The sequence below is a fragment of the Peromyscus californicus genome, unplaced genomic scaffold, assembly GCF_007827085.1.
Source record: "Peromyscus californicus insignis strain IS unplaced genomic scaffold, ASM782708v3 Scaffold_7__1_contigs__length_154581171, whole genome shotgun sequence".
NCBI lineage: Eukaryota > Metazoa > Chordata > Mammalia > Rodentia > Cricetidae > Peromyscus > Peromyscus californicus.
In genome coordinates this window covers 22,964,590-22,991,856 of record NW_026294595.1, presented here as the reverse complement: position 1 = coordinate 22,991,856, position 27,267 = coordinate 22,964,590, and the positions used below count along the sequence as shown (strand labels likewise).

Sequence of the window (27,267 nt, the reverse complement as noted above, 5' to 3'; positions counted from 1 at the left end):
GTTGGTTTTCTGCCCTGACTTCCCTCAATGATGGTCTGTTATTTGGAAGTATATACTGAAATATAAACCCTTTCCTCCCCATGTTGTTTTTGGTCATGGTATCACTGTAATCAAAATCCTAACACACACATAGTTTATTTTGATGGTGTTTAGCCCATTACTATCCTTTGTCTTCTTCCTACACCTGCTGATCCCCTTTCTTCTCAACTATTCCAGTCTTCTAAAAACATACCTTCTTGTCTTTGACAAACTGCATATAAAATTACAGGGCATACAGTCTTGCCATTCACATATGAATTATTTCCACAGTTTTTTTTTTAAACTGGAAATTAATTTAGGAACTAATTCCCCACTCCCTAGTTCCCATGCAACTTTTTTGTTTATCTTTTTGTTTTTGAGACAGGATCTCATTTAGTTCTGCCTGACCTGGAATTTGCTATGTAACTTTGGATGACCTTGAACTCCTGATTTTTCTGCTTCTTCCCAAGTGCATGTGCTTCCCATGAAACTTTATGAAACAGAAGTACATGTAGGACTTCAAAAGGTTCCATAGCTATGAATGGCTACTTTCTTCTTTTGGCCCGGGGGCCATGTATGTTTCTGAGGATGTCTTCTCTGAAGAGTTGGGCTGGAAGAAGGCTCCTTGGTGTTTTCATTCACTGTTTCTTCCTGAACTTTTCTTTACTCACACAGTACATTCACTTTTAAATGTAAACTTTCTATAGTTTTTGTATTTGTATTTAATCTTAGTGGGAACTTTATAATCTGACCTTTCTTCTAGCCTTAGTTTAAGATTATTGCAAAGAGTAGAGCTTACTAGTTCTTTAAATTTTACTTTTGTTTAATCAAGAAAAAGTTATGACAGAGATGGTGGTGTTTGTAGATAGATTGCCTGATATTGCCACCTTGTTCCAGTGATACTGAGCATATTACCATGGCAAATTACTTACCTTCTAGTTATACCAGCCACTTTGTTAAAGAGGATGAGGGAAAAACTAATATCATATAAGAGATCAAATATTTGCATTTTATGAAATGGTTTTGAATAAATTCTTTTATTGGATATGATTTAGTGTTTTAACATTCTGAGTTTTGAGTATATTTGTATTAGTTTAAAGGAACATCCTGTGTGGTAGGTACGTGCCCTGCCATCTGGTTACATCTCCAGTTTTTTTATTTTCCTTGAGATAGGGTCTTGTTATGTAATAGCCCAGGCTGACCTAAAACTCATAATCTTTCTGCATCTGTGTCCTCAGTGCTGGGATTAGGCTTGAGTAACATTCCCAGTGATGGCAACTCCTCCTCCTCCTTTTCTTCATCATTCAGTATTGATTCCACAGCTATCAAGATAGAATAATAAAGCTGTCCAGGTAAAATACACTGTAGTATAGAATAATATCACTTGTCTCTTTTTCTTAGTCTTATTGTTTGTAAGTACTGTATTTTTTCATTTAATGTGTAGAGTAGTATCATTCAATAAAATTATAACATAAGCCACATAATTAAAAAATTTAATAGCCACATTAAAAAGTAAAAAGATATGAGTTTAATTAATCTTCCTAATATATTTTATTTAACCTAATATATCTATATTACTTCAGCATGTAATCAATATAAAATTATTAAAACTGTTTCCATTCTTATTTTTGCATTGTCTTTGAAATCCATTGTGTACTTTACTGTTAATATGCCTCTCAGTCCAGAGTAGCCACATTTTAGGTGCTTGATAGGCATGTGTGACTAGTGGTATTGCACAACATAGCTATAGAGATGCTTTTAAGTTAGAAAGGGTTTTATGATACTTTGAAACAGTTGGTAGAGATACAACAAATAGAAACAAGTTTATATTATGAAAATATGTTGGGAAAGTCTGGGATTTTGGAGTGATCAATGGATAAAATCATTCTTATAGTTCTAAAATCAGGAGCAGATTGGAACCATAGCCTGTATGTTAAAACTCCATGGATTCTCAGAAAAGGAACCCAATTGTAACGGGCAGAAAAATATCAGCTAGAGGAGATGTGAAGTATTGGTGTGTCCTGGAAATCAATGGAAGGGAGTTTCACAGAGACATGATGAGTAGAAGTAGTTCTTGCCTAGTAGAGTGAGAAATGAAAATAGGCAAGTTGGTTGGCTTTTTGCCAAATTTAATGGGCACTATTTTAGGAAAGTGATAGCTAATAAAATTAGGTTGTAGTAATTTGAGCATTAATTATGTCGAAGTAAAGACAATGAACATGTATTATTTTATGAAACTTCGTAATGATAATTGATAGAAGACAGTGGGTAAAGGTCGAAGACAGGAAAAACTGATGGAGCAAGTTCTAAGAGGTGGCATCAATGAATTGGATTTCTCATACAAATCGAGAAATTAATTATGGAAAAGAAGATGTCAGCCATAATGTAGAAATGAAGGTGTTAAAATAGGAAAACATTTGTATGGTTAATGTGTTATGAGTTGAAGGAAAAACTTGTTTGCATTGCAGACAGCCTTTATAACTTAAGCAATACTACATAAGTAAATGTGCTACATTGTTTACTTTTCAGAGCCTGGGAACAGTACAAGCCAAGAGAATCATGCGATACTATTTTAATATCAAATGACAAGAATTTGGGTAAATTATTTCATTTTATTAAAAACCCACAGTGCATAGTATTTCCTCTAGTTCTTTAAAGTATGCTGACAGTTACTTGTTAGCATCTAAAGGCTGAGTGTGTGTCATAAAATCATGACTTATAAGTGAATTGTGAAGTGAGTAAACATGATGTTTTGTCTTCTAGAATACTATCTTGTTTTTCATGTAGATTTCTGACCAAATTCCCCAGATTGATTTCTTAGTTTTAATTTTCTAAGGTCATGACTGACTTGGAGTTGGGTTAAGTAGCTCTAAGATAGACTAGATAGTTTATATAGGCTGTTCTCTAATGTTTTGAGGACATTCTGTTTATTTCTTTCATATCATGCATTATGAGTTGGAATGATCTTGCTGATAACATTTTTCTTTTCCTTTATTCTTCTTTTGCTCACCTAAATCAGATTTTTGCAGAGCAGGGCTTTGCTTTGTCCACTGTCAATTCCTAAGCACTAGGTGCATGGCATAGCACACGATCAGTAGGTGAATGTCTATACAACATGATCATTGAAGCAAGCTTTTCTAGAAAGTATATGTTTCCCTTTTGTTTTATTTCTGCCTTTTGAAAGCCTTCCTTCCCCACCTCCTTTCCTCCCTTTCTCATGTCCCAGTTTAGAAAATTCTATGTGGCTATAAATTCTGTGCTGTTTTCTTCAAAGAAGATGCTTTGGGGTTTCTCCAGTCTGATTTTTTTATGCAGTTTATTCTGACTTCTATTACTGATTAAGATTACTCTTTTAAGAGATGTCTTTATTAGCTAGTCCTATAATTTTGTGCTATGTAAACTGTTTACAAACTATATTTCCTATTGCTTTGATTGCCCTTCCTGTTTTGCTATACTCATTTTTGTCATATGGTCCTTCTTGGGTGAGGTTCTATTTTAATATGCCTCTGTTGGTGTTGGTATGCCTAAGGATCCTGACTAAAATATAGTCACAGCAGAAACAGTCTTGGTACCCACTCTTGGGTATATGGTAACATTTTGGTTCTCTTCAAGACTGTACATGCTTTATAGGGAACATAAGAATCATTTTATTGCAACGATGGTTTCCATTTCCCAGAGAGTAGTGTTGTTAAAGTATCCACCCTGTATCAACAAGTCTCTGTGCACTTCTCTGTTTTCCTGGATTGGAAGCCTCAGACTTGAACTGATTATTCATTTGTTTCCAAATTTACTTCCAGACTTTTCAGTTCTCAGCAGAAGTTCTTGACAGTTTTTGTTTTAGCTTTATTTTTTAAGATTATGAAGCTGCTTATAAATCTGACAAACTTGGCTTTTTCTCTAGAGACATCTGTTTACATAAACCAACCAAATTTTATATATTCAGGAGTGCATAAACTTCAATCAAGCTAATGACCTCAATCTAAATTATTATTTTATATTTATAGTTGAATTGGAAAATTCGTGGAGAGACCGAACAAGTAAATTCTAATTAATTAAAAATAACCAAAAGCTCACTAAACACATGCCATGTTAAAAGAGTAGAGTACTCAAGAACTGGATTTATCTTATGTACAGAAGTTCTGGTCCATGTCAGAATTCAGAATTCACATTGGATTTAATTTGTGATCTTGCAGGTACCTTTGTATTAAGCCAGATCAGGTATTAGTACTTCTGGATCATCAGGTGAGCAAATGGGACTTTGTCATAGAACAGTCTTCCTGGAAGACATGACCATTGAAGTCAGAAATCAGAATGTCCTGAAATTAGAGTAGCTAGAATGCCTCATAGGAGACCCTACCAAGATTTTCTCTTGGAAAGAAATTGGAGGCAGCACCGTAAATGATGCACAACAGGCACAGGGTGTCTCAGAAATAGCTTATATGGAAGGGTGCAGGAGTGTCTCAGGAGTGTTCACTAGGCAGCACGTGAGGTTACTCCTGTCCTTGAAGACAGTGGTTAGCAGTTATTGGTGGTGGTGGTGGTGATGATGGTGGAGGACTTTTCTTGAGTTACCTGTCTATCTGCCTATAGATTCTCCATATTGCTCTAAGTCATCCTTTTCCTATGCTCCAATAAATAACCCCAATTAGACTCATTGGTTCACCAAGCTAGGGTTTGGTGGAATCGTTGCTTTGTTTTGACCTCCTTGGGGTAAACAGATGTTTGTTCCTTTCTTTCCATTTAAATAAATCCCACCCAATCCAGTCCTCCAGCAGTATGTAGCATTCCCTGTCACGTGCTATTTATTGTAGTGTGACTAGTAGGATGGCCAGTATTTCTAGAGAGAAGTAATCTTTTCTACTTTTACTAGGATGTTACTCTCCTCCCATCCCCTCCCCTCTCCTATCTATCTCTTACTCCATACCCCCCTCCCCGGTTTCTTTTTGAAGCCCAACCTATCCCAAAATTTGATATATAGACCAGGCTAATCTCTAACTCATAGAGATCCTTCTGTTTCTGCCTCCTGAGTTCTGGGATTAAAGGAGTGTTCTTCCATGCCCCAGTGTTTCCCTGCTTCTTGAGGTCATGTTTCTTTATTTCTATTTTAGCTCATTATTATTTCATTTAGTCACACATCTATAGTAGATGGAAATTCCTCACTTTTCTTTTTATGTATATGCTTTGGAGAGTTGTGGACAGCTCTCATATTGTTTCTTGATTGTCAGCCAAGTTATACACATTTAACATCTTAAATCTTTCTTTGTAATTGAGTTAGCTTGGCTGCTTTTTCCAGGACACCTCCCCTCTCCAATTTCATCTGTTCCATGAATGAACAGACAGAAACAACCCATTCCCTGGTTTCTTCTATACCTTTTATTCCTTTAGCCTTTTGGTGTTGATATATTCTTAGTTGAATTAAAGCCAGTCAGATATCATTATTTAGACCATGCATGCCTGGCCTTCAGTTGTCAATGTATCACCCAGCAGTAGCACCAGCAGTATGTGCTAGAGGAAAGAAAGAAATTGTAAAAGAAGACTGAGGAGCAAATTAATGCATTCTTTAATAACATGGCAGATTACCCATGCCACCCAAAGTAAACCATTGTACCAGAATCCTTTAACTTAGCTGTCATCCTATAGTACTGTGTCTATGCCCTAATCTGAGTTAGGAGACCCATGGCTATTGTTTCAAGTTTGGTCATGTACTCACTTGGTTTCTTCTCCATGTTTTTATTCCCTCTCCACCTTTCTATACAACTGATCAGAACTTGCTGTCATATCCTGTGGTCATGAACAAAACTGGGCAGGAGATCATTTTGTTGGAAATTACATAGGCTCAGGTGGTTAATGTTTCATGTCTCCATATGTGACATCTGAGGAAAGTGCTTTTAGTCTTGCTATTTCTGTGACAGTCACTGGTCTTTGTTTAACAGCTGATCCAATGGCGATATGCAGGGAGAAGCAACTAGAAGACCTTTGGTACTATTTATCAACACTGTGTTAGTTATACAACTTCCCCAGCCCTGATTGGCAGGGAGAAGCATACTGCTTCTAGATGATGCTGAGCTTAGTGTAAAGTATGCCAGCATGGGATCTGGGCTTGTCACAGTTCATTCTTTCTTGTCAATTGGTGTGTAGAAAATGGATCTCCATCCCTACTTCTCTTGTACATTAGAGAGGAAAAGGTCATACTCTAGGAAATAATGCCTTATTGGTGTTTTTAGTCACCAATTCAGATAGTAATATTTAGTTGAAGGTTGAAACAGCACATACTTGGCCTTCTCATTTCTATTAACTTTGCTGCTAGTACAGATTTGAATAGGATAGCAGAGAAGGTTTTCCTGTTTGAGTCTGTGACAACTTTCTAGATGATTGGTGTTTAATTCTTCAAGCACATTTTAAAAATCATTTTTTTACCTCTTTCCTTGTGAAGACATAAAATATTCAGAATCTAATAAAACATTTTCTCCATATTATTTAATTCTGGAGAGATTAAGGTTAGACTAGCAGCTGAAACAATTCATTCTGTTAGGTTTCCTAAAAATATTAATACCAGTTTTCCGTATTTTACAGTTGACTTTCCTATGATCAGATTTTACATATTACTATGTGATATGAATAATGTGTTTCTTGGTCTCTGTTCCTTAAGCAGATAGTTAAATACTAAGAACTTTGTAAGTCTAAGTTAAAAAAGAAAAGGTTAGTTTTTCATATGTCTTCTAAACTGTCAGCAGTGTTGTATTCCTCTTTAGTTTTATTAGGCAGCTGATCCATTCTTCAGTGTAGCTCTTGTTTCTTGTGTCTTTTCAGTGCCTATCAAAGAAAAAAAAATGCTGACCTGACTTTAAAGGGACAAACAACACCCCCCCCCAAAAAAAAAAACAAAAGCCCAAGAACCACCCCATGCTAAATTGCTCTGTTCTTAATGTGCATCAAAATGACAATCCTACACTGTGTCAATTGAGGGAGTCTAGCAAGAAACAATAAGTAGCTTGGCACTGACACAGGCTTGTAGCCAGCAGGTTTCATGGATTTTGTGAGGCAGAGGGTTAACCCTCACAAGAGCACTGAAGGAAGGAAAGCATTCTTGATCTTTCTTTCTTACACCATTGTTTTTTTTCTTGTAGACCACCATTGTGTAATGTGTGTGGTGTAGTGTGTGTGGTGTAGTGTGTGTGTGTGTGTGTGTGTGTGTGTGTGTTTGAAATGGAAGTACCCTTCCTCCGTACAATTTCCACATTGAGTAAATAAACAGTATTGTTTCTTAGAGGGACTTATATTGAATTTTTCTTCGTCAGCTTTTGTGGAGATTTTGTTTATGGTTGAATTTGTAGTACACTTGTGCCGCTTTTGTGCATGTTGCATAATCAGTGTGAGTTCACACCTGCAACTGTGCATGATTCAGAGAGCACTGCTTCCTTTATGTTATCCACTACCACTGTCTCTTAAAATCTCTGTCCCCTCTTCTGAAACCCTGACCCTTGGAGATCAGAGCGTGATATGTCTGTCTCATCTACAGGTGGGTACTCTACAGTCTCTTCTTCTCTGTATGCTGATCAGTTGAGAGTCTCTTGTTAATTGCCATTACTGCCAGGAGAAGCATCTCTGATGAGGCCTGAGAAATGCCCTGGTAATCATTTTAATACTATGTCCATCTAGCAGAATAATATTAGGTTCTCTCCTAGAGCCTTTGACCTATCTAGCCACAGGTTCTTGTTCCTTTTAATAGTGCCAGGCATGGGTTCCATCTCATGGAGTGGGCCATAATATGCCCCGTTTAGACCAGAAGTCTGCAACCGCTTCCTGTTTTTATCTGAAACTCAGGGTCAGTTCATATCTTCTTGAAATTTGTTATTTTTAGAATGTTTGATGAGTTAATAGGTACAGAAATGAATTTTCATGAAATTAAAGGATGTATATTTAATTCCTTTCAAATCAAATGCAAGGCAAAACAGAACTTTAAAACTTTTCCCAGCTCTCGTGAAATTGAAGTTGGTAACTTACTGTTTGAAGTGTGAAACTATGGCGTCAGGAGTTTTCAAAGGAGCTGTTACAAGCAGGGAGTAAGAATTTTGTGAAAGTTTGAAGAATTTCCTCAAAGTATGAATTTGTTTTCTTTTATAGTAATAAAATGGTATGCTTTAAAATTGTATTTTAAATATTAGTGTTTTGTGACCAATGTAAGTATAAAGAGAATGTTTTTGAAGATGAGGTTGGTATTATTTTGACTGATTTTTATTTAAAATATTATTTACTTTGTGAGGAAAAACTAATCTATTCTTGTAACAGCATAACATATGTGATCAAAAAGAAAATAAATGGTGATTTGTGCTAGAGTTATTAAATAAGCATTTTTAAGTGCTGTGTGTATAGAAAACTGTATCTACATGCATTCATTAAGATGATTGTGATATCTAACAGTTTTTTTCTAAGATGTATTTTTCATTTATGAAGTATTTAAAAATCATTGAAAGCGTTTGAGTAAACGGTAGATTAGAATTATGCATTAAATAAACTCACCTGTTATTTTCCCTCATTCAAGACAGGTTCAGCAACACATTGCCTCATTACTTTAGCAAAACAAACAATATTCAAATTGCTTTTTATGTTCAGTACTTATGTACTGCTTACTACAATTACTGCTCTCCCCGTGTTTTCTCTTAAGATTACCCCCCCTTTTTTTTTTCTTTAGGAAGTACAAAAAAGTACTGAGTTGCTTGCCAATTTTCATGGATTGAATACTTAGGCTAATTTTAACCTTCTGATTATGGCAGTATCAGAAGGAACACAACTAAAACTTTATTACTTTGGTCTAGTTTAAATTCTTGATAGTTTTGTCTTGAATTCCTAGTGCCAAGGTTTGATGATAGTATAATTGGATATATATATATATATTTTTTTTTATATATATATAAAAATATATAAATATATATATTTTAGGTTTTTCGAGACAGGGTTTCTCTGTGCAGCTTTGAGCCTTTCCTGGATCTCGCTCTCTAGACTAGGCTGGCCTCGAACTCACAAAGATCCGCCTGCCTCTGCCTCCCAAGTGCTGGGATTAAAGGCGTGCGCCACCACTGCCCGGCTAATTGGATATATTTGATACTACTATAAAGTAAATATTATTTACTTACTTTAAAGATAATTTTATTTAAATGCTCCATGTTTTTCCTGTGGTAAGACTTTATTAACTTAGGAAATACACACATAGATACATAGGAGAAATACCATATATTATAAATTGTAAAATGTAAACAACTTTTGATCAGTGTTACTGAAGTTTTCATTGTAGACAGTAAACTCTATTATTTTGTTTAATTCAGAATATGTATTAAGAACTATTTTAGTTTGATATGATATGGTTTTCAAAAATGATACTGTAAATTACTATCTGTGGAAACATGGAAAATTTGTTAGATAACACACAATGAGATGAATATTGATTGCTTTTTAACTTATTATGCCATGTACTAAATTTTCAATTATAACTAGTGATTTATTTCATTTGAAAAATCAGTATAACTTCAAACACAACTTTTTTAGTAGATGGTTTAATGTATTATACTAAAATACCAAATCATGATTTGTAAATTATGTGTTCCAACACATGCATATTCTTTCTTTAGGCACACACAGGGTGTGTAGGTCATTGTCAAATTTCAGTAGAGACTATTTTACAAGAGGATATTTTTAGATTCCTGTTTATCTAATTTTTGATACCTTTGAATTTCTCCTGTACCCGATGTTATAAAATACTTTCACGAGTATTTCGTGTTTTCTGTGACATCTCACACTGCTCACTTTTTTGTCTATAATACCATATGAGTTCCCCCTTTCAGGCTTACACTGCATATTTTAAACTGCTGCTAATATATGCAAGGTAAGATGACATTTAGATTTTTGAGCAACTCTCAGTTTTAGTATTAGAACATTAAAAAAAAAATCCTTGTTCTAAATCTTCTCACATTTCCTATTAAAACAATCTTACCAACAACCAAACAAAGAAACTCTGGGATTTGGCTATAACAGCAATTGAAATGCATCAAAAAGTGGTGACTACAATACAATTTTATTAATGAATGATCTACATTGGTTCCAGCTGTGTTCATGTGATTAGACCTTCACCATGTAACAATGGGTATTTCCCTATTGCTTTTATTTGATTTCCAAGAATGTGTCATCTGATACATCAGCTCCTGCCAGTGTGCCTCTGTAAAAGTGTGGGTTTTTTTCCCCCTAAATTTCCAAAGCATAAGTTGAATACCCACACGTACCCTGCTGTAATACTGTTTCTTTTGAATAGTGGCCTTGGTTTATTATATGCATGGGTGTTGCATCCCAAATCTCAGAATACAAATTAAAGCAGATGCTTACTGTATTTTATCAGTAAAATTTCCAAAGCATACTTGCATGATAATGATGAAGTTTCAGTATTTTTGCCTTTACATTTCCATCCTACTATTTTTTTTTCCGTGTTATAGAGGTGAGTAGGCTTGCAGATTGAAATGGGGATTGTCCAGATTGTCCTCTTCCCTGACCATATGGTATAGTTCTAAAGCCTTTTGTATGCTGTCTGTTCAATGAATTGTAAACTCTGTCTTTAGTGCACACCTCCAAAAAGATAACCAAATAAAAGTAGGCCTTAGAGGAGGGATTGAATATCATGCAAGGAGTCTAGAATTGTTTTAAAAGAGAAAATAGCAGATGAAACTGACGTTGAGGAGCTCTTCCAAACATAGGCGAATATTCTCTGGTTATTCTTTTGAGATTTTTATGTATCTTTGTAGATTATCCTTGAATACTTGTTTTGAAAGAATACAACTTTGATTATCTTACTGTGATTATTATCTTTTTTTCTGTTCTTGGGGTCTCAGGAAGAGAAGGCTCGAGCTTTAGTTTGTCACACAGAGGAAGCCTGGTCCTTACAAACAATGCTGAGGAATAAAGTAGTTTATGCTTGTGTATACCCCACCTTACTTCAGTGAGAATGTAGGACTAGATAACTTCCAGTAATTTCTCCTTTAGCCTTTTCCCATATTTCAGGATAGTTAAAACGTTTCATTTTCTTTTTACTTCCCATCTCTCTAACTTACTATGTTTCTATAATTTTACTTTAGGGAAATACAGTAAGATACTCTTTGTTCCATATGCTGATTCTTTGTAAATTGGAGTAAGCATATTGCCCTGACTCCACTTTCTCTCCCTAAAACTAGGCCGCTGTTAGAGAACATTAGATATTACCCACTGCTTTTTGGCTCTGGAGATTTGAAGTTGAAATTTTACCAAATGGGGTCAAAAGAAAAGAGAGGCTGTGAAGAATGTGAGTTTTTACTCTATTATTATCCTCAATCACTGAAAGGGTAACTGAGAGGAACTCACATGTTTTTTGAATGTGTAATTTTCCTTTGAATGGCCACAGTGAAATATATTTGAATAAAAAAAGGTAGAAAAAGTAAATATCATGTATGGAGTTATTGGTAATTGAAATTAACATTTCATTTAAGCACTCTACCATAAAAAATATTTCAAGAAAAGTACTTAAAATTTGTTTAAGAAGAATATGTGTATGTGTGTGAGAGAGAATATTTGTATAAGGAGATTATTAAGAGCACTTTCTAGGATAAGACATAGATCAACTATGACATTAATATATCTCTGGTGGGAAGTAGTATACAAAATATTTGTTGGGATATTTTTAAAGCTGGAAAAATCTAACAGCTGAATTACTGATTTCGAAGGTATATGTGTATAAGTGAATATTCTCAGTTTTAAAACTATACTGTATATATTAGTATACAGAACCTTCTTTATAACATGTCCAAGTAATTGAAAACCAGTTTATACTTCAAAATACTTGCTTCCTCCTCCTTTCTCTCTCTTCGTTTTCCTTCCTTTTCCCCTTTTTCCTCATTGTCACCTATTATGTGTGTGTGTGTGTTACATACATGAATGATATATTCCATACTTTAAAATGCTTTTGAAAATTTTGGGAATTGAAGGCTCTTATTAAGAAAAGAAAGAAAATATCTTATAAAGAGTATAGAACATACAGGCTCTATGTAGGAATTTGACATATATTAAAGTAGTCCAGGTGACTGAAAAGTATATGAATATGAATTTAGAAATATTTTTATTTCTTATATCCAAGGAAGGACTAGATCATTCCTAAGTCAGAAAGAGTTTTGGATAATCAAACTTCATTTTTACCTTTTTGTTTGTTTGTTTTTGTTATCATTTTTATTTTATTTTATTTTATTTAGACATGGTTTCTTTGGTAGCCTTGGCTTTCCTAGAACTAGCTCTGTAGACCAGTGTGGACTCAAACTCACAGAGATCCACCTGCCTCTGCCTTTGCTGGAAATAAAGGCATGTGCCACCTCCATGGGCTTCAATTTCACTTCTTATATTGCATTTTGAATGGTAAAAGCCCCCTGGCTCCAGTAAAAAAACAATCTTAACAACAACTTAAATATTTGAGTAAGGGTTTTATTTGTCTCATATCATAGGAAGCCCCAAGGCTTTTATAAAAGTTCATAAGCAACTGACATAATCAGGAATTGAGGTAACCACTTTTTTTTCCCTTGAGCTCTAGTGGTGAATTTTGCTTTTATTTTCCTGTTGACTTCCACCACTGAACCTGTGTTACTTTCCAAGTAGAAAGAATAACAAAGGGAATGCTAGAAAGCTTCTCGCTTGAGTGTACTCCTTTTAGAAAGGCATGCTTACTCATAGAGATTTGCATACGTGACACAAAGCCATGTCATGTAACTACCTTCAGAATGCCAAAAATAGTTTTTTAGTTTTCTAGACTTTATTTTGGAGGAACACAGGCATAGTGAGAATTTGAATAAGCTATGCTAAAGTTATCCGATTGTACTTACTCAGTCCTTTGTATAGTTAGTTGCTTGCATCTTTGAACTCACTGGGTACTTGGTTTATGTAGACACTTCCTATTGGTTTCTTTTTGAATACATAGTGTTTATGTTTTAATGTGATAGTTCTCTGTTTGAAGAGAAAAACTAGAACTGAGTAAATTGGTGTGAACTCTAACAACTGTTTGAATGGATATGTAAGAAATATAATGCTTAATATTATAGCTATTAGTCACTCACACATCTAAAGGATATAGTAATACCTTTAATTGGTGAAGTTCTGTGACTTAATAAAATATTATTAACTTAAATTAATTATTTTTTAATAGAATCTTTAAAATTTATTAGTGGAAATTTCACACATGTAAACACTGTATCTTAGTCATCTTCTCTTTCAACTTCTCCTTCCTCCTCCCTCAGGCACCCTTAGCCCATCCCTCTTCCCTCTTGATGTCCTTTCTTTTTTCCTTTTCTTTCCTCTTTTTTTGTAACCCATTGAAACCAGTCAGTGCTGCATGGTACAATGTTGGCTGATCTTGTTGGTGTGATCTGGTATAGTTCTTGTGTAGAGAACTATAGCTAGAGTTAGTTTCTGAATGAAATGGCAGTGCTGTGTTCAGAAGATGGCATCTCAGGCATCTTAATCTTCTAGCTTTTACATTCTTTCTGCCCTGGTTTTTGAGCTTGAGTTAAGGGCTGATATAGTTACTCCATTTAGGGCTCAGTAATCAATAGTCACATGTTCTCAGCATGGACCAATTCTAATTCTCTGAAGTAACTGCTGATGATTGCAGAGAGAAGCTTCTCTGACTAAGGTTGAAAGCAACATGAATCTATGTGTCTAAACAAATATTAAGAAGGCAGTTTGACAGAATATCCATTCAGCAGGACAATAGCAGATGATTCCTCCCTAGGGCTATGACCAAGCCTGAATTTCCATCCTGTTGAGCAGGTCTCATATCTAGGCCAAAAATGATTGGTTTACCACCATAACTTTTATGCTGCTATTGCTGTAGTGGGCATATTTTGTCTGTGAGGTTGGTATTGTAGCATGCCGGGTTTGCTACTAAATAATACCACTGATGCTTTTTAATGTCACTGGCTTGTATAACGTGTCTGGCACTATGAAACCTAGACAGCACAGAGGAAGTTTTCAGATCTGATTCAGCTTTTAATCTTAACTTCTGCTTCCAGTAATGTAGTCCTTCCAGCAAGGCTGTACCTCCTCAGTCTCCCCAGATAGTGTTATCAACTGTGAACTAAGTGTTCAAATATTAGGGCCTGTGGGTGACATTCTTATTCAAACAACTTAATCATATGGATTAAGGCATTGATGATTTCTTTCAGGATTTTCCAATATGGTGAAATATAGGTGCTTGAAGTGTATTCTAATGACTCTCTGGATTTCATCAGTGTCTATTGCTCTGTTTCCTTGTTCTCTCATTTTATTAATTTGGATCCTTTCTCTTGGTTAATTTGGCTAAAGGGTTGTCAATCTTGTTCATCACTTTAAAGAACCAACTCTTCATTTAATTGAGTCTTTATATTGTTTGTTGTTGTTTCTGTTTCATTAATGTCTTTTCTGACTTAATGATTTCTCCCTGTTTATGGTTTTTGGATTTTGTTTGTCCTTTTTACCTAATGTTCCTAGGTACATCAGTAAATCGTTTACTTGAGTTTCCTTTGATTTTTCTGATGGAGGCACTTAGACTTGGATTGATAGAGCTCCTAGGACTGTCTTTGTCATAGCTCATAAATTTTGGTGTATTATATTTTTACTTTTATTTAATTCTAGGAATTTTTCAGTTTTTTCTTTCTTCTTCTTTATTCATGCTAGAGTGTTAACTGGCTTGATCTTTTTCAGATCTTGTGCAGGCAGCCATAGCCACTGTGTGTTGGTGCTTGAAGTAGTCTTGTCATGTCCCAAGATACTCTTTGCTCCCATCCTCCTGGACTGCTGTTTCTTACACTCTTTATGTCTCCTCTTTTGTGATAATTGCTGAGCCTGGGAGAAAGTTGATATAGATGTTCCATTTGTGCCTGAGCACTCCACAGTTACTTACCCTCTGTACTTTGCCCAGTTGTGAGGTTTTTACATTAACTGCCCATCTGCTGCACAAAGAGGTCTGAAAGTGGCACTAATCAATGAGTAGAGAGATTAAAATTTAGAGGGCAATTTGACACTATGTTCATTAAGTAAAATTATACTAGTTAGGTTCATGCCTGGGGCCTGTGAGCTCCCCAGCTTTGTGTTCTTGGCCAGATTTGCAGTGCAGGCATATGTTTCTTGTAGAGTGAGCCTTAAAGCCAACCAGAAAGTGGTGAATTATCCACTAATATTCATGGCATTACTGCACCCATGGGTATATCTTGCTACCCTAGTCATTATTATATTTTACAGCGTTTGAAGCTGTTTTTCCCTAGCAGCCTGAATAGCTCCTTCTAGTACTCTGAAAGTTAGTCAACAGGGAGGAAGCTTTTCATCAGTACCAACTTGCCTTCTCCATATCCTGTGACCAATGTGTGTAGTATCTTCCGCAGTAAGTTCTTACCATTAGGTTCTAATGGAAAACGAAGAACAATAACAATAGCCTTTATTGTTTTGTGAGTCTTTAGGAACCATCTAGAGGCGTTGCTCCACTTGACTCTGGACTTTGCATTTGGCAACCTATGGCTTCTGAGATGAGCATAAGCCTATGTATAGGGTAGTTCTAATCACACGCTCGCATGCACACGTGTGCACACACAGACACACACAAAGATTATAAAATAGTAGATGTACCTATGACCATTTGGATGTATCATTAGAGTTAGTTACCTCTCTCCTTACATCTTCTACCCTATGGAACCATCCCTTTCCCAACTTACCAGCTTAAACCTCTGTTCTTATCATTCCTTCTTTCCCCTTCATATACCTGCATTCTACTGTCCCTCTCATCCCTTAAAATTTTTCTTCTTCTTTTCTACTGTTCCCCTTCCAACTTCCTGGATTCTGTAGGTCCTCCAAATTAAACACACAAATCTAAATATTTTATACCTAGACCCACACATCAGTGAGAACATGTTGTTTTTGTTTTTCTGGGCCTGAGTAGCCTTATTCTGTTTGGTTGTTTTTTGCCTATAACCAGTTTACCTGAAAATTTCATAATTTCTTTATGTTCCTTACAACTGAATAAATTTCATTGTGTATAGGTACCACATTTTTGATACCCATTCATCAATTGATGGACATGTAGGCAGTTTCCATGCCCTTCTAATAATGGACAGAACAGCTCTGAACATGGATGAGCATTTGTCTCTGGAGTAGGAAATTGAGTTTCTTGGGTATATGCCCAGAAGTGCTGTTGTTAGGTCATGTGGTAGATCTATTTCTAACTTTCTGAGGAACTGCTATACTGATTTCCATAGATAGCATCTTCCTTTGATTTTCCGGGCTCTTGATTTATTTCTTTTGGAAGAACTTACTATTGGTCTCTTTTTAAGAGCCAGCTCAATTGCCTTATGATATTTATCATTCTGTATTGTAAGCATATGTACATCTGCGGCCAGTGAGTATATTTCTATCATCTATTTATAACAAAACATTTAGTATAACTTTTAGAACTTAATCAATAAATGTTTGATAAATAGAATAAATTTGCTCATGTTTTTCAGTCACACAGACCTTCCTGCTCTCTGAAGAGTGTATTTGGTTTCAGGGTGATGAGGACTTAGATCCCTATCCACAGATCTCCTTCCATCTCTTCTGGTTTATGTTTAGAGGTCATCACATCATCAGTAAAAGGTTTGTGACAGCCTTATACAAGATATCTGCCTCATTTTAACCTTTATTAACCATTGTCATCTAGTATTCTGTATTATTTTCCTATTTGGCATATTTATTTGAAGTTGTTTTTGAAAAGAAGACTATTTGTGCTGTCACCTAATTTATCTCCCAAACCTGAAATAATGATGCCCAGACTGTAGGCACAATAAGTATTCACTGATTGGGATGATGGGTAAAGATCAGCTGAAATTGACAGGAAGTATTTCTTGGCAGGCTTATCTAAAAGGTGATGGAGTTATTGTTATGAGTTTTATGCTCTCATATCATTTCTGCTCTTAGAACATAAAGGTAAATTTTGTTTTCTATATATTGTTCCTGTGAAATCTAATCATGGATTAATTTTTTTAAAATTGAATGCTTAGGCATTTGCAGATAAACCCTTTCTTGCACAACTTGCTTTTTGGTCGTGGTGTTTCATCAGATCAATAGAAATCCTAACTAAGAAAGAAGCTTAATTTTTAAGGTAATTTAAATGAAACACTGTCACTTCAATAAGCAATCTATTTTCATTTGAAACAATGGGATATTTTGAATATTCTAGTTGATTTTCAAAATTCTTTTATAAGAATTAATGTCATATTTCCATACATTGAACATTGTGTCTAGTGTGGAAAGAAATGAGAGAGTAGCATAAAAGTGATTCACTGTCTTAGAAGCAAGCTGTTGCTGAATTCATGTTTGACAGATAATCAGAACAAGTGTCAATCTGACCCAGTTTACAAGGTCAGTTTTAGGATACTGAATACTTTAAAGGTAGCCTGAATTTTAATATAATTTCATTTTTGTGCTCAAAAATTTATAAAGAGATTCCTTGCTTTTTTGTAATGCAGTTAAGTCTTTTTTTTCATCGTAGTAATGATGAAAATCTGCTTTGATTATTTTCCTAGAATTCTGAAGACTGTAATTTGGCAGTAAAAAAAAAATCAATATTATTATATGGCTCTTAGTGACATAAGAATTCCCTTTTGGAAACCCATAAAAACACATATTTTTTCTCACTATAAACTTTATATATTAGTTTTCTTAGAGGTCAGAGTATTAATGTTTGAGATGATCTTTTCAGGGACAGAGTGTTACCACATTGGTCATAAAGATAAAGATGGCACACAACACTTTTCAAAGATCACACTTTCTTTTTTCAACTAAGTTCATGCTTACTTTGTGGTATAGAATGTTATGTATTGATAGATTTTTAATGCCCCTATGAATATATGAAATAGATTTGTCTTTGGTTTTATTATTAACATACTTGTTATTTTTATTAGTTATTTTTGTGTTCTCTGGAGAATTAATTATTCATAAACGTTTTGTGATAGTTTCTGTTTTTTTTTTCTTTGTATTTTAGGTTTTGTTTTAAAGTGTGATGAAATGGTTGCATTGCAAAACATTTCCAGGAACAAATTTCTCTATTTATTAGAAAATGAAACACTTTTTAAATGGTAAAATATACCAGAATTTTCAGGTTACATTAAAATATTTGTCTGCTAAGTCTTAGTTGATACTAGGTAATGTTTTATTGAGAGTGTTTCTATGTACACACAGAAACAGGAAAATCTGAGCGGTTATGAGAAGGGGCAGTCTTAAAATTGTAAAGCTTTCTTTATTAAATATTCTCCTTATCCCTTTCATTTGTTACCATGTGTAACATATGTGTATGATTATGTAGTAACATTTTTATTGTTTTTGCTTTCTCAATGCAAGACACTTTAGAAATTAAGTATGAAACTAGAACTTCTTTTCAATTTTTTTCGTCTTGATTAAATATTTTCTCATCTTTTAAGATCCATGCTTAGTTATTTGTAGCATAAATTAATTTCAACATTTTACCTAAACCTCCATACTCTGTTACAGTCCTTGTTTTCCTGCTGATAATTATCAAGTATCAATACAATAGTTTTATTTCCTAACATACTTGGCCTAAGTATAGATTTAATCTTTGGTTATATAACGATCTTCATCTCTTTATAGTTATTTAATAACTCAAGTGCATTTTAAAATTCACTAAGAGTTGCTTGTAGTTCGTGCACCTGACAAGTAGTATTTGCAAACACAAATTACAGTGTTGTGAATGCTATAGATAGCATCATTAGTTTTAACTCTTGTTGATTGTTTTGAAGTATGTTTCTTCATAATAATAATAGTTACAATAATTTCAGAAACCCTTCGTAAGCTCCTGGAGGGGAGCAAACTTTCAGTTATTGGGAAGTAGTTTGTTATTTCAAAGAACTTGGCTTTCTGTCCTAAACTTAACAAAAAATATAGTTTCTTTTAACTTCAACTTTAGAAATAAAATGAAACAGAAAGGCAAAATGACTTGTAATCCTAGTAAAATAATAAACAGATTATTTTTTTCTCTTTCTCTCTGTGTGTGTACTCTTACTCTGGATTTGATGGTATATCTCATTTCATAATACACTTTTCAAATGCTTGCTTTCAGTTACACTTAGTATACCTCAACATGATTTTCTCCCAATAATCATTTAATTTTGAAATCCTTAATCTTGAATATCTTGACTTCTTTTTTTTATTTTTTGTGCATTGGTGTTTTGTCTGCATGTGTGTCTGTGTCAGGGTGTGATGTCCCCTAGAACCGAAGCTATAGACAGTCATAAGCTACCATGTGGATGTTGGGAATTGAACCTAGGTTCTCTGGAAGAACAGTTAGTGCACTTAATCACTTGACATTCTCTCCAGCCCTTTTGACTTATTTTCTTAAAAAAATTTTTTATGTGTATGTCTGTGTGCTTGCCTGACTTTCTGTGTACTGTGTGGGTACAAGTGTTGGTGGAGGCTGGAGGGCATTGAATTCCATGAAAATCAGGTTACAGGCATTTGTGGATGCTGGGAATAGAACCCAGGTCCTTTGAAAAGTGCAGTAAGAGCTCTTAAGCTCTGATTTAATCACTTCAGACCTCTTGATTGTTTTTAGTTCAGGAAAGGAAGTTTACAATAAAGAGACTTCATAACTTTGTAGGTTATTTTTCAGGAGTGGTCTTGCTAAATAAAAAGTTATAATCCTTTGCATTAGTTTTCATTGTTGGGTTTTTTTTTTTTTTCTGGTAACAGGTTACAATATTTCAAAGCTAATCTTGCATGTCAATAGATTAGGTAGTATCATTCATTAAATCTACATTTAAAAATACAGATTATTTTCATTTACTTTGTAGATGACTGACAATTTTCCATCACTTGTGCTTGTTTGTGATGTAGAAAGACTTGGGACAGGTAACGTAATATATGTTGGCAAGCATATATTGTGAAAACATGTTGAATTTATCTTATATTTTAAATTCATTTCTTGGAAGTACAATCTAGAAATAATGAAGAGAAGTGAGCATTAGAGCATTGAACTAGGGGAATCACAATAAGGTAAGAGTCTACTATGTTCAATAGAGTAGCTATTATAGAAAATACAGGATAGCATGCCATTCATTTTAGGGTTTCAATTACTGTTTCTCTAAAATGATTTAGGTGGTTTGTTGACTGGGAATATAATTTACTTCGATAGGGGTTTATAGTCTTAGGTATAGTTTTCTACATGGTTATATATGGTTATATGTGACTGTGTATATATATCAAATATATGATAGAAATGGGGGTTGCAATTACCTGACACCTAATAACCTTACTCATTTGAAACTACAGTTCACAAAATGGAAAATTACTGTCTTAGGGTTTCTATTGTTGTAAAGAGACACCATCACCACAGCAGATCTTTTAAAGATCTTTTAATTGGGGCTGGCTTACAGTTTCAGAGATTTAGTCCATTATCTTCATGGTGGCATACAGGCAGACATAGTGCTGGAGAAACAGCTGAGCGTTCTACATCTTGATCTGCAGGCTGCAGAACCCATTGTGTGCGACATTGGGCATAGCTTGAGCAAAGGAGATCTCAAAGCCTGCCTCCACAGTTATACACTTCCTACAACAAGGCCACACCTCCTAATTGTGCCACTCCCTATAACCAGAAATTCAAGCACCTGAGTATTTGGGGGCCATCACTATTCAAATCACCACAGTTCATTTTGAATAAAGATCCAATCTATGACTTTTGCAAAGAATATTGTGTGCTGTAGTTTTCCTACTTTATTGAACAAAATATTTGTCAAGGGACTATGTCATTGAGAAACCAGTTGATGAAGAAATAGTATTGACAGACAAGGGCTACTGAGTAGATCAGTCCCATGATGGCTGTTGCATTCAGGAAACTTTGAGTTATCACTCCTTACCTTTTGTTTGGTATAAATGAATTTCAGGTTATAAGTCTTTTGTGCTTTCTCTGAAGAAACAGAAAATAGACTTTCTAGAAATTATACACAGCCACTTGCATAGCCTTTTATTTACGTAAGAGTTTTAATCTTAATTATCTTGAGTTTATTTTTCTAGACTGTTATTAATAGATTGATTCTTTTTCTTATAGTAGTGAGTAGCTAATAGTATGCCTTTTGAGATATTTAAAAGTAGTGATTCAGCTTTCATTACCACATGAATTAATAACAAATTTACTCAGGTCTAGAACTTAAACTGTGTTTAAGCTTTACACTTACAAAGTGTTCACAAACACTTATTTTTAATTTAGAATTGATACCTTCTAGGTGGTATATTGTTCTCCTGATGTTGGTGTTGCCTGCTGCTACTTCCTCGTCCTCCTCCTCCTTCTCCCTTTTTCTTCCTCCTTCTTCTTCTTCTTCTTTTTTTTTTTAATTTTTCGAGACAAGGTTTTTCTATGTAGCCCTGGCTGTCCTGAATCTCACTCTGTAAACCAGGTTGGCCTTGAACTCAGAGCTCTGTCTGCCTCTGCTTCCAGAATGCTGGGATTATAGATGTGGTCCACCATGACTGGCCCATGATGTTGGCTTCTTAATCTCTTAGCAGGTGTACTAATCCACTTACAAGTCAGAATACTATTAAAAATATGATGGATAGAAAAAAATGCTGGTGTAGTGAAGAGAAGAAAATGTACTTTTAACCATTTCTACATATACGTTTATATATTGTATGAAATTTTGGATTAGAGTAAGTATTACTACTTTAAAAACTCAGTTTTATTAATTTAGATCTTAGAGAAAAATACTAGCATCACCTCATACTTTCTTATGCAGCTTAATCTTTTTGGAAGAATGATTTTCACTAAAGCAAAGTGAATATTGAAAACATAGAAGATTTTTAACCATGATGCATTTAAGTATATCTTTTTTTTCTATTTTTAGCTCATTAATCCTTTGTAGAATTTCTCCTTTTCCATATGCCTTTGATTCCTGAGATGGTAAAATTTTGCACCCCCCCTTTTTTTTTTTGTCAATTTGCTTTTCCTCTGGGATAAATTAGATAGTTGTAATATGGTTTCTGCTTCATGTTTTCCTTGGAAGTAAGTCCAGAACTTCAGACTTAATGCCATGTTTTTTTTTCAACTTCTCTAGCAAGTGATGCCTCTGTTTGCTCGGGATACTGCACATCAAACAAAATGTTGAGAATGTTTTGGTGTTAGAGTAACACTACTCTATCTGTTTCAGAACTGACAGAATGTAGCGTGTACTGTCTACCTGGAGAGAGTAACTTCTCAACAGCTTTTTATTTTGTTCATATGGATTGAATTCTTTTTGTTTTCTTTTCAAGACAGGGTTTCTCTGTGTAGTTTTGGTGCCTGTTCCAGATCTCGCTTTGTAGACCAGGCTGGCCTTGAACTCACAGAGATCCCCCTGGCTCTGCCTCCAGAGTGCTGGGATTAAAGGCATGCACCACCACCACCCGGCATGGACTGAATTCTTAAAAGTGAGACTGAATAGTGCCAGTGTGGATACAAATGTGTTAATCATTTTATTAAAATTCTCTTGGTGTGCATAAGAGTCAGAGTTCATTTGAAATACCAGCATAGGATTAAATAGCTAATAAGGCTAACCTAAGTTATAAAAATAATGATACTGTCTAATAAAAAATGGTAGTTTAATGATTAGACCAATTGATTCCTCCCAGGTCATAGCTATTGTATGACAAGACTTTCCTGGAGTTGATGTAAGAGACACATATACTCATTCCAGATAGGGAGTCCACAACAGACTAAACTACTGATACCACCAAAGTCCAATTTGATGAACCTATGAGTTTTATTGGTTTATTTACAGGAATATGTGTAAAGGGTTATATTCTTCGAATCTTGGATGGTCTTTTAATAAAAAATCCCATAGTCAGATATCAGGGAGAAAGCTGAAAGATCAGAGAAGCAGAGCAGCCAGCCACTAGTTCTTAGTTGTATGAAATCCTCAGCCTTCAGAAAGTGAGTTCTTGTTTCCTCAAGCCTTATATACCATTCTCTGCCCTGCCGTATTACTTCCTGGGATTAAAGGCCTATGTGCTTCCCAAGCAATGTCATGAGATCTCAAGTGCTGGGGTTAAAGGTGTGTGCCACCACTCACACCCTGACCTCTTCTCTAATCTAGTGGCTTGACTCTACTTTGATCCTCAGACAAGTTTATTAGGGTACACAATATATCACCACAGGGTTACAGCAAAAATAGCTCAGAAACAGGTGTATCACCAAAGTCAACCCTAGCACGAGTGACAGGTCACAAAAGCTGTGAACATGGAGCATACCACACAGCTTGCAGGTAACTACAGGTTGAGGAGTGTTCTTTAAAAGTGACTCAGTTGGTCTAAACCACTTCCAGGTAGCTCATCTGGTTTCTGCTTCCAGGCAGCTGTTCTGGTCTTAGAGTTTTTTTTTTTTTGTCTTTTCTGAAAGTCATCTTTGCAACTGTCTTGTCTAAGAGTGACTCTTTGTAGTCTCTTCTGTGTAAATAGTCTTGGGGAATGAGTGAACTAGTGAATCTGGTCAATTTCAGGGACTTCCTGAAGCTATTATGAGTTGTTTACCTGCTGTCTTAAGGGGTTTCTCATGAGAGATGGAATGTTCAATCTCTGAGAAAACTGTTATATAACATAGCCTTGCTTGTCCTTGGGTTGAGTAATATTACAGAAGAATATTAGGCAAGGGACATATTTTCTAAATCTCTCAGCTGGGCCTTGAACACTTTGGACTGGAGTGTCACATTTTAAATAAGGTTAGGATGCTGCTTCTTGTATATATATCATCATAGATTTTGTGCATTCGTTTTTTTTTTCCTGAGTAATAACTAGTAGTAATGATAAGTAATTATTTGTGGTTGATGGTAAAGGTCTTGTATCAGTTGTGAAGAAATTGTCAAGACCAAAGTGTTTTATTTCTCATTGACCTAACAAACTTTCTGTTTGCTGAGTGCAAGTATACAGTGGTAAGAAAGCGAATCTCTTTGGTTTGCTCATGGCATTTAATAGCTAGTGAATAATATTAACGGTACATAATTATTCATACAGATGTGCCTTGTACATGTGATAGTAGGTGTAATCAACTATTATATCTTTTTTGTTGAGGGGATGTAGACTTTGATATTGGCACTAGTAGTTACTTGCTATTTTGAACATAGCTATGTAGTCAATCTCTTTATTGCCTTGGGACTGTTTCCTGTCTTGTTATATGTTTATTTATTTCTAATTCTAGTTTTTATAAGATGTATTTATTCTATATAGAACATATTTGTATGTATCTGAAGAGTGAAAGATGGGAGTAATGCAATGTAGAACTCTAAAAGAGATCGAGAGGATCGGAGCAAAAATTTAATTTTTCCCAGCCTAGATGGATGATATTTAGTTTTATGTATCCTATACTACTGGTGTTCCAAGCTTACAAACTGTTGGAAGGCATTATTAAATACTATATATGATAAAGATATTTGTTATTGTATAGATACTTTCATTCCGCAAATATATGTAACACGTACTGCTATGCATGTATTAGTAGTAATTCTTAAACATTTATATATAATCTTGGAACTCCAAAGTCTAAAATATTTAATATGCCTTTCACTAAGGTCATATAATTTCTCTGTAGTAAAATATAATGGGACAACATGTGGATTTAAATCTCTGCTTTTCATTTACTCTGTCCTGCCAATATCATTTCTTCTTTTATAAAAGATTTAGATAAAAAGATGTCAGTACTTTCTGCATTTGTGATGCATCTGTGAAACATTTTGATATTTCTATTTGACTGTTAATTTTTACATGGGTCAGACAGTCTGATTTTCTCCCATTGGACTGACTTATAGCCTATTTGAACGAGGTGGTAGCCATTGGAGAAATGCCATCTCGAAAACTCATATGTATTATTCATCTTGTCAAACATTTATAAAATGAATCATAGTCAGCAGAAAGTATTTAAAAATGCCTTTTTACTTCCACATTAAATAAAAGTCTAATTATTAAATGTGGAACGGGATCTGGAGATTGATAGTAAGGGAATTGGCTTCTTATCCTAATTGTGCTTACAGAATTAAAGTAGAATGATAAGGAATCAAACAATAGAAATCTGCAACTGATTGTTAAATTTATGATACTTGCAGATATTGTCTTAGACGAAGAGTTTCACATTAGCTTAGAATTCACTTGTTTATGCTGTGTGTTCCATTTCTTCAGTCCTTGCTATTTTTTTTGTAGCAATGGGTTAAAACCATCACACCTGTTGACTTGGAAAAAAAATAAAACCCTGTTATTTTCTCATAAATTCTGAGTTCTGTGAATATTAATAAAAAAACAGTCCGTATTTGAAAAGAGTGTAAGAGATGTTCAAATGCACTTGCTGTTTGAGATCAGTTATTTCATGAGTAATGGAAACTGACTAGCAACAAGTACAGTTCTGCTAGCATGTTTGTTAGAATTTAAAAGTAAAAGAAATGCTACTTTGAAAGCAGAAGAAATGTACTTCGTCTCCTTGATTTCTCAGTCCAACAGAACCCTGGGAATAACCATGTTTATGTCATACTTAGATATATCCCAACAAAATAATGGCATGGTCTCCATTCTTAGGAATTCCCTAGCTTTACAGAGAAGAAGGACATGACATTAGACTGAAAAGTATAATCCTACTACTCTTGAGAGTACAGAGCAGAGTGGAAATTGTCTTTAAGAGAGGGGAGAGGCTTCATAGAAATAGTGATTTATGAGCAAAAGTTTTTGTAAAAGTTCAAGTGTAAAAGAGAAGGAGAAGAGAGCTAATGATGAGAACTAACAGAAGAGAAAACAAACTACCTGTGTGAGTGTGGGTAGTTGGTACTGCTGTGATGCAGTCTGGGCAAGTTTCAGGAGAGGGATCAAATTGAGTTGTAATGAAGAGAGTGGAGGTGGACCAGAAAAAAGGAACCTGCCATTTACAGAGTGCTTGATTTTATCCTTATTTTATATCATCAATTTCAGATTTACATTTGGAAAGATTAATGGTGGTTTATGGAGAATCATGTGTTGGGAACATGGATGTATAACAGACTAGGGCAGTAGTTTGAGTCATGGGATGATATTCTGCTGTAAAACTTTCTATTGATTCATAAGTATGTTATCCTATTTAAAAATGTCATCAAATTGAATTAAATAGAATTAATCCATTGCTAATTTTGAGTGTGTATATGTGTGTGTGTGTGTGCGCGTGCGCGTGCTTATAGTAGAAGTGTCTGTATCTATGCATCTGTGCATTTGGACATATATGCATGCATGTGGAGACAAGAGGTCAATGTCTGGTGACTATCTGGATTGCTTTTTACTTTAACCCTTGGCCAAGGTCTCTTACTGAATTCAGCACTTGTCAAATGGCTAAGCTGCCTGCCCAATGAACTCTGGAGATTTGCCTGTCTCCACCCTCCTAAGCAAATTGTATAGTTTGAAATTCAAGAAACAAATAGCAGCAAACAGTTGAGAAAGGATCAATATTTTACTTCTTAGTGGAATTAAATCATGGAACTTCTCACACACACACAAAAATCACAATTATAATTTGCTATTTAACATAGAATATTAACTCTGGGAGGCAGAGCCAGGCGGATCTCTGTGAGTTCAAGGCCAGCCTGGGCTACCAAGTGAGTTCCAGGAGAGGCGCAAAGCTACACAGAGAAACCCTGTCTCGAAAAACCAAAAAAAAAAAAAAAAAAAATGCAAGTAAATAAAAATTTCATATGTACATAATTATTTGTTACAGGGTATTTGTTTGCATTTGAAACTTATAATCAAGACTTTTTATTAATTTAAATCACGGAATAAGGGACTGATATTTTTCAGTATAACGTTAAATCTCAAATCAAAGAATAAATTTGTCAGGGATAATTAAAGTCATATGTGGATATAAAATTGTTACTTTGCAAAAATGTGTACTTAAGAGATCATTGAAATTCATAATTGGAAAAACATTAAAAATAGCTTTAAATTGTCTCACCAACAGCATGGTATGTAAGATTTCTGATTTAGCTTGCTTTCTGTTGCTGTGATAAAATACTGACTAAGAGCAACTTGGGAGAAGAAAGAGCTTATTTGGTTTATCACTGAGGGAAACCAAAGCAGGAGCTTGAAGCAGAGACTTTCCCTGGCTTGCTTAGCTGCCCTTCTTATACAGCCCAGGCCCATCTGCCTGGGAATGGTACTGTTCAGAGTGAGCTGGGCCCACCTATATCAATGAGCAATCTAGAAAATGCCCCA

General features: G+C 34.9%; 1 protein-coding gene across 6 annotated transcripts in view; it reads left to right on the top strand.

The window, feature by feature from the left end:
* Positions 1-27,267, top strand: part of Gtdc1 (glycosyltransferase like domain containing 1) — a 376,640-nt gene that overhangs the window by 91,611 nt on the left and 257,762 nt on the right. For 2 of the 6 annotated variants that reach the window (XM_052726352.1, XM_052726347.1), the window contains one exon: positions 16,545-16,674. The exons of 2 other annotated variants lie outside the window; for them this stretch is intronic. In XM_052726352.1, the coding sequence (XP_052582312.1) occupies positions 16,643-16,674 (32 nt within the window). In that variant the 5' untranslated portion in view covers positions 16,545-16,642. Of the gene's footprint in view, positions 1-2,598; positions 2,616-11,319; positions 11,339-16,544; positions 16,675-27,267 lie in introns of those variants that run through there. 2 more of the 6 variants (XM_052726353.1, XM_052726351.1) reach the window with 2 other exon arrangements.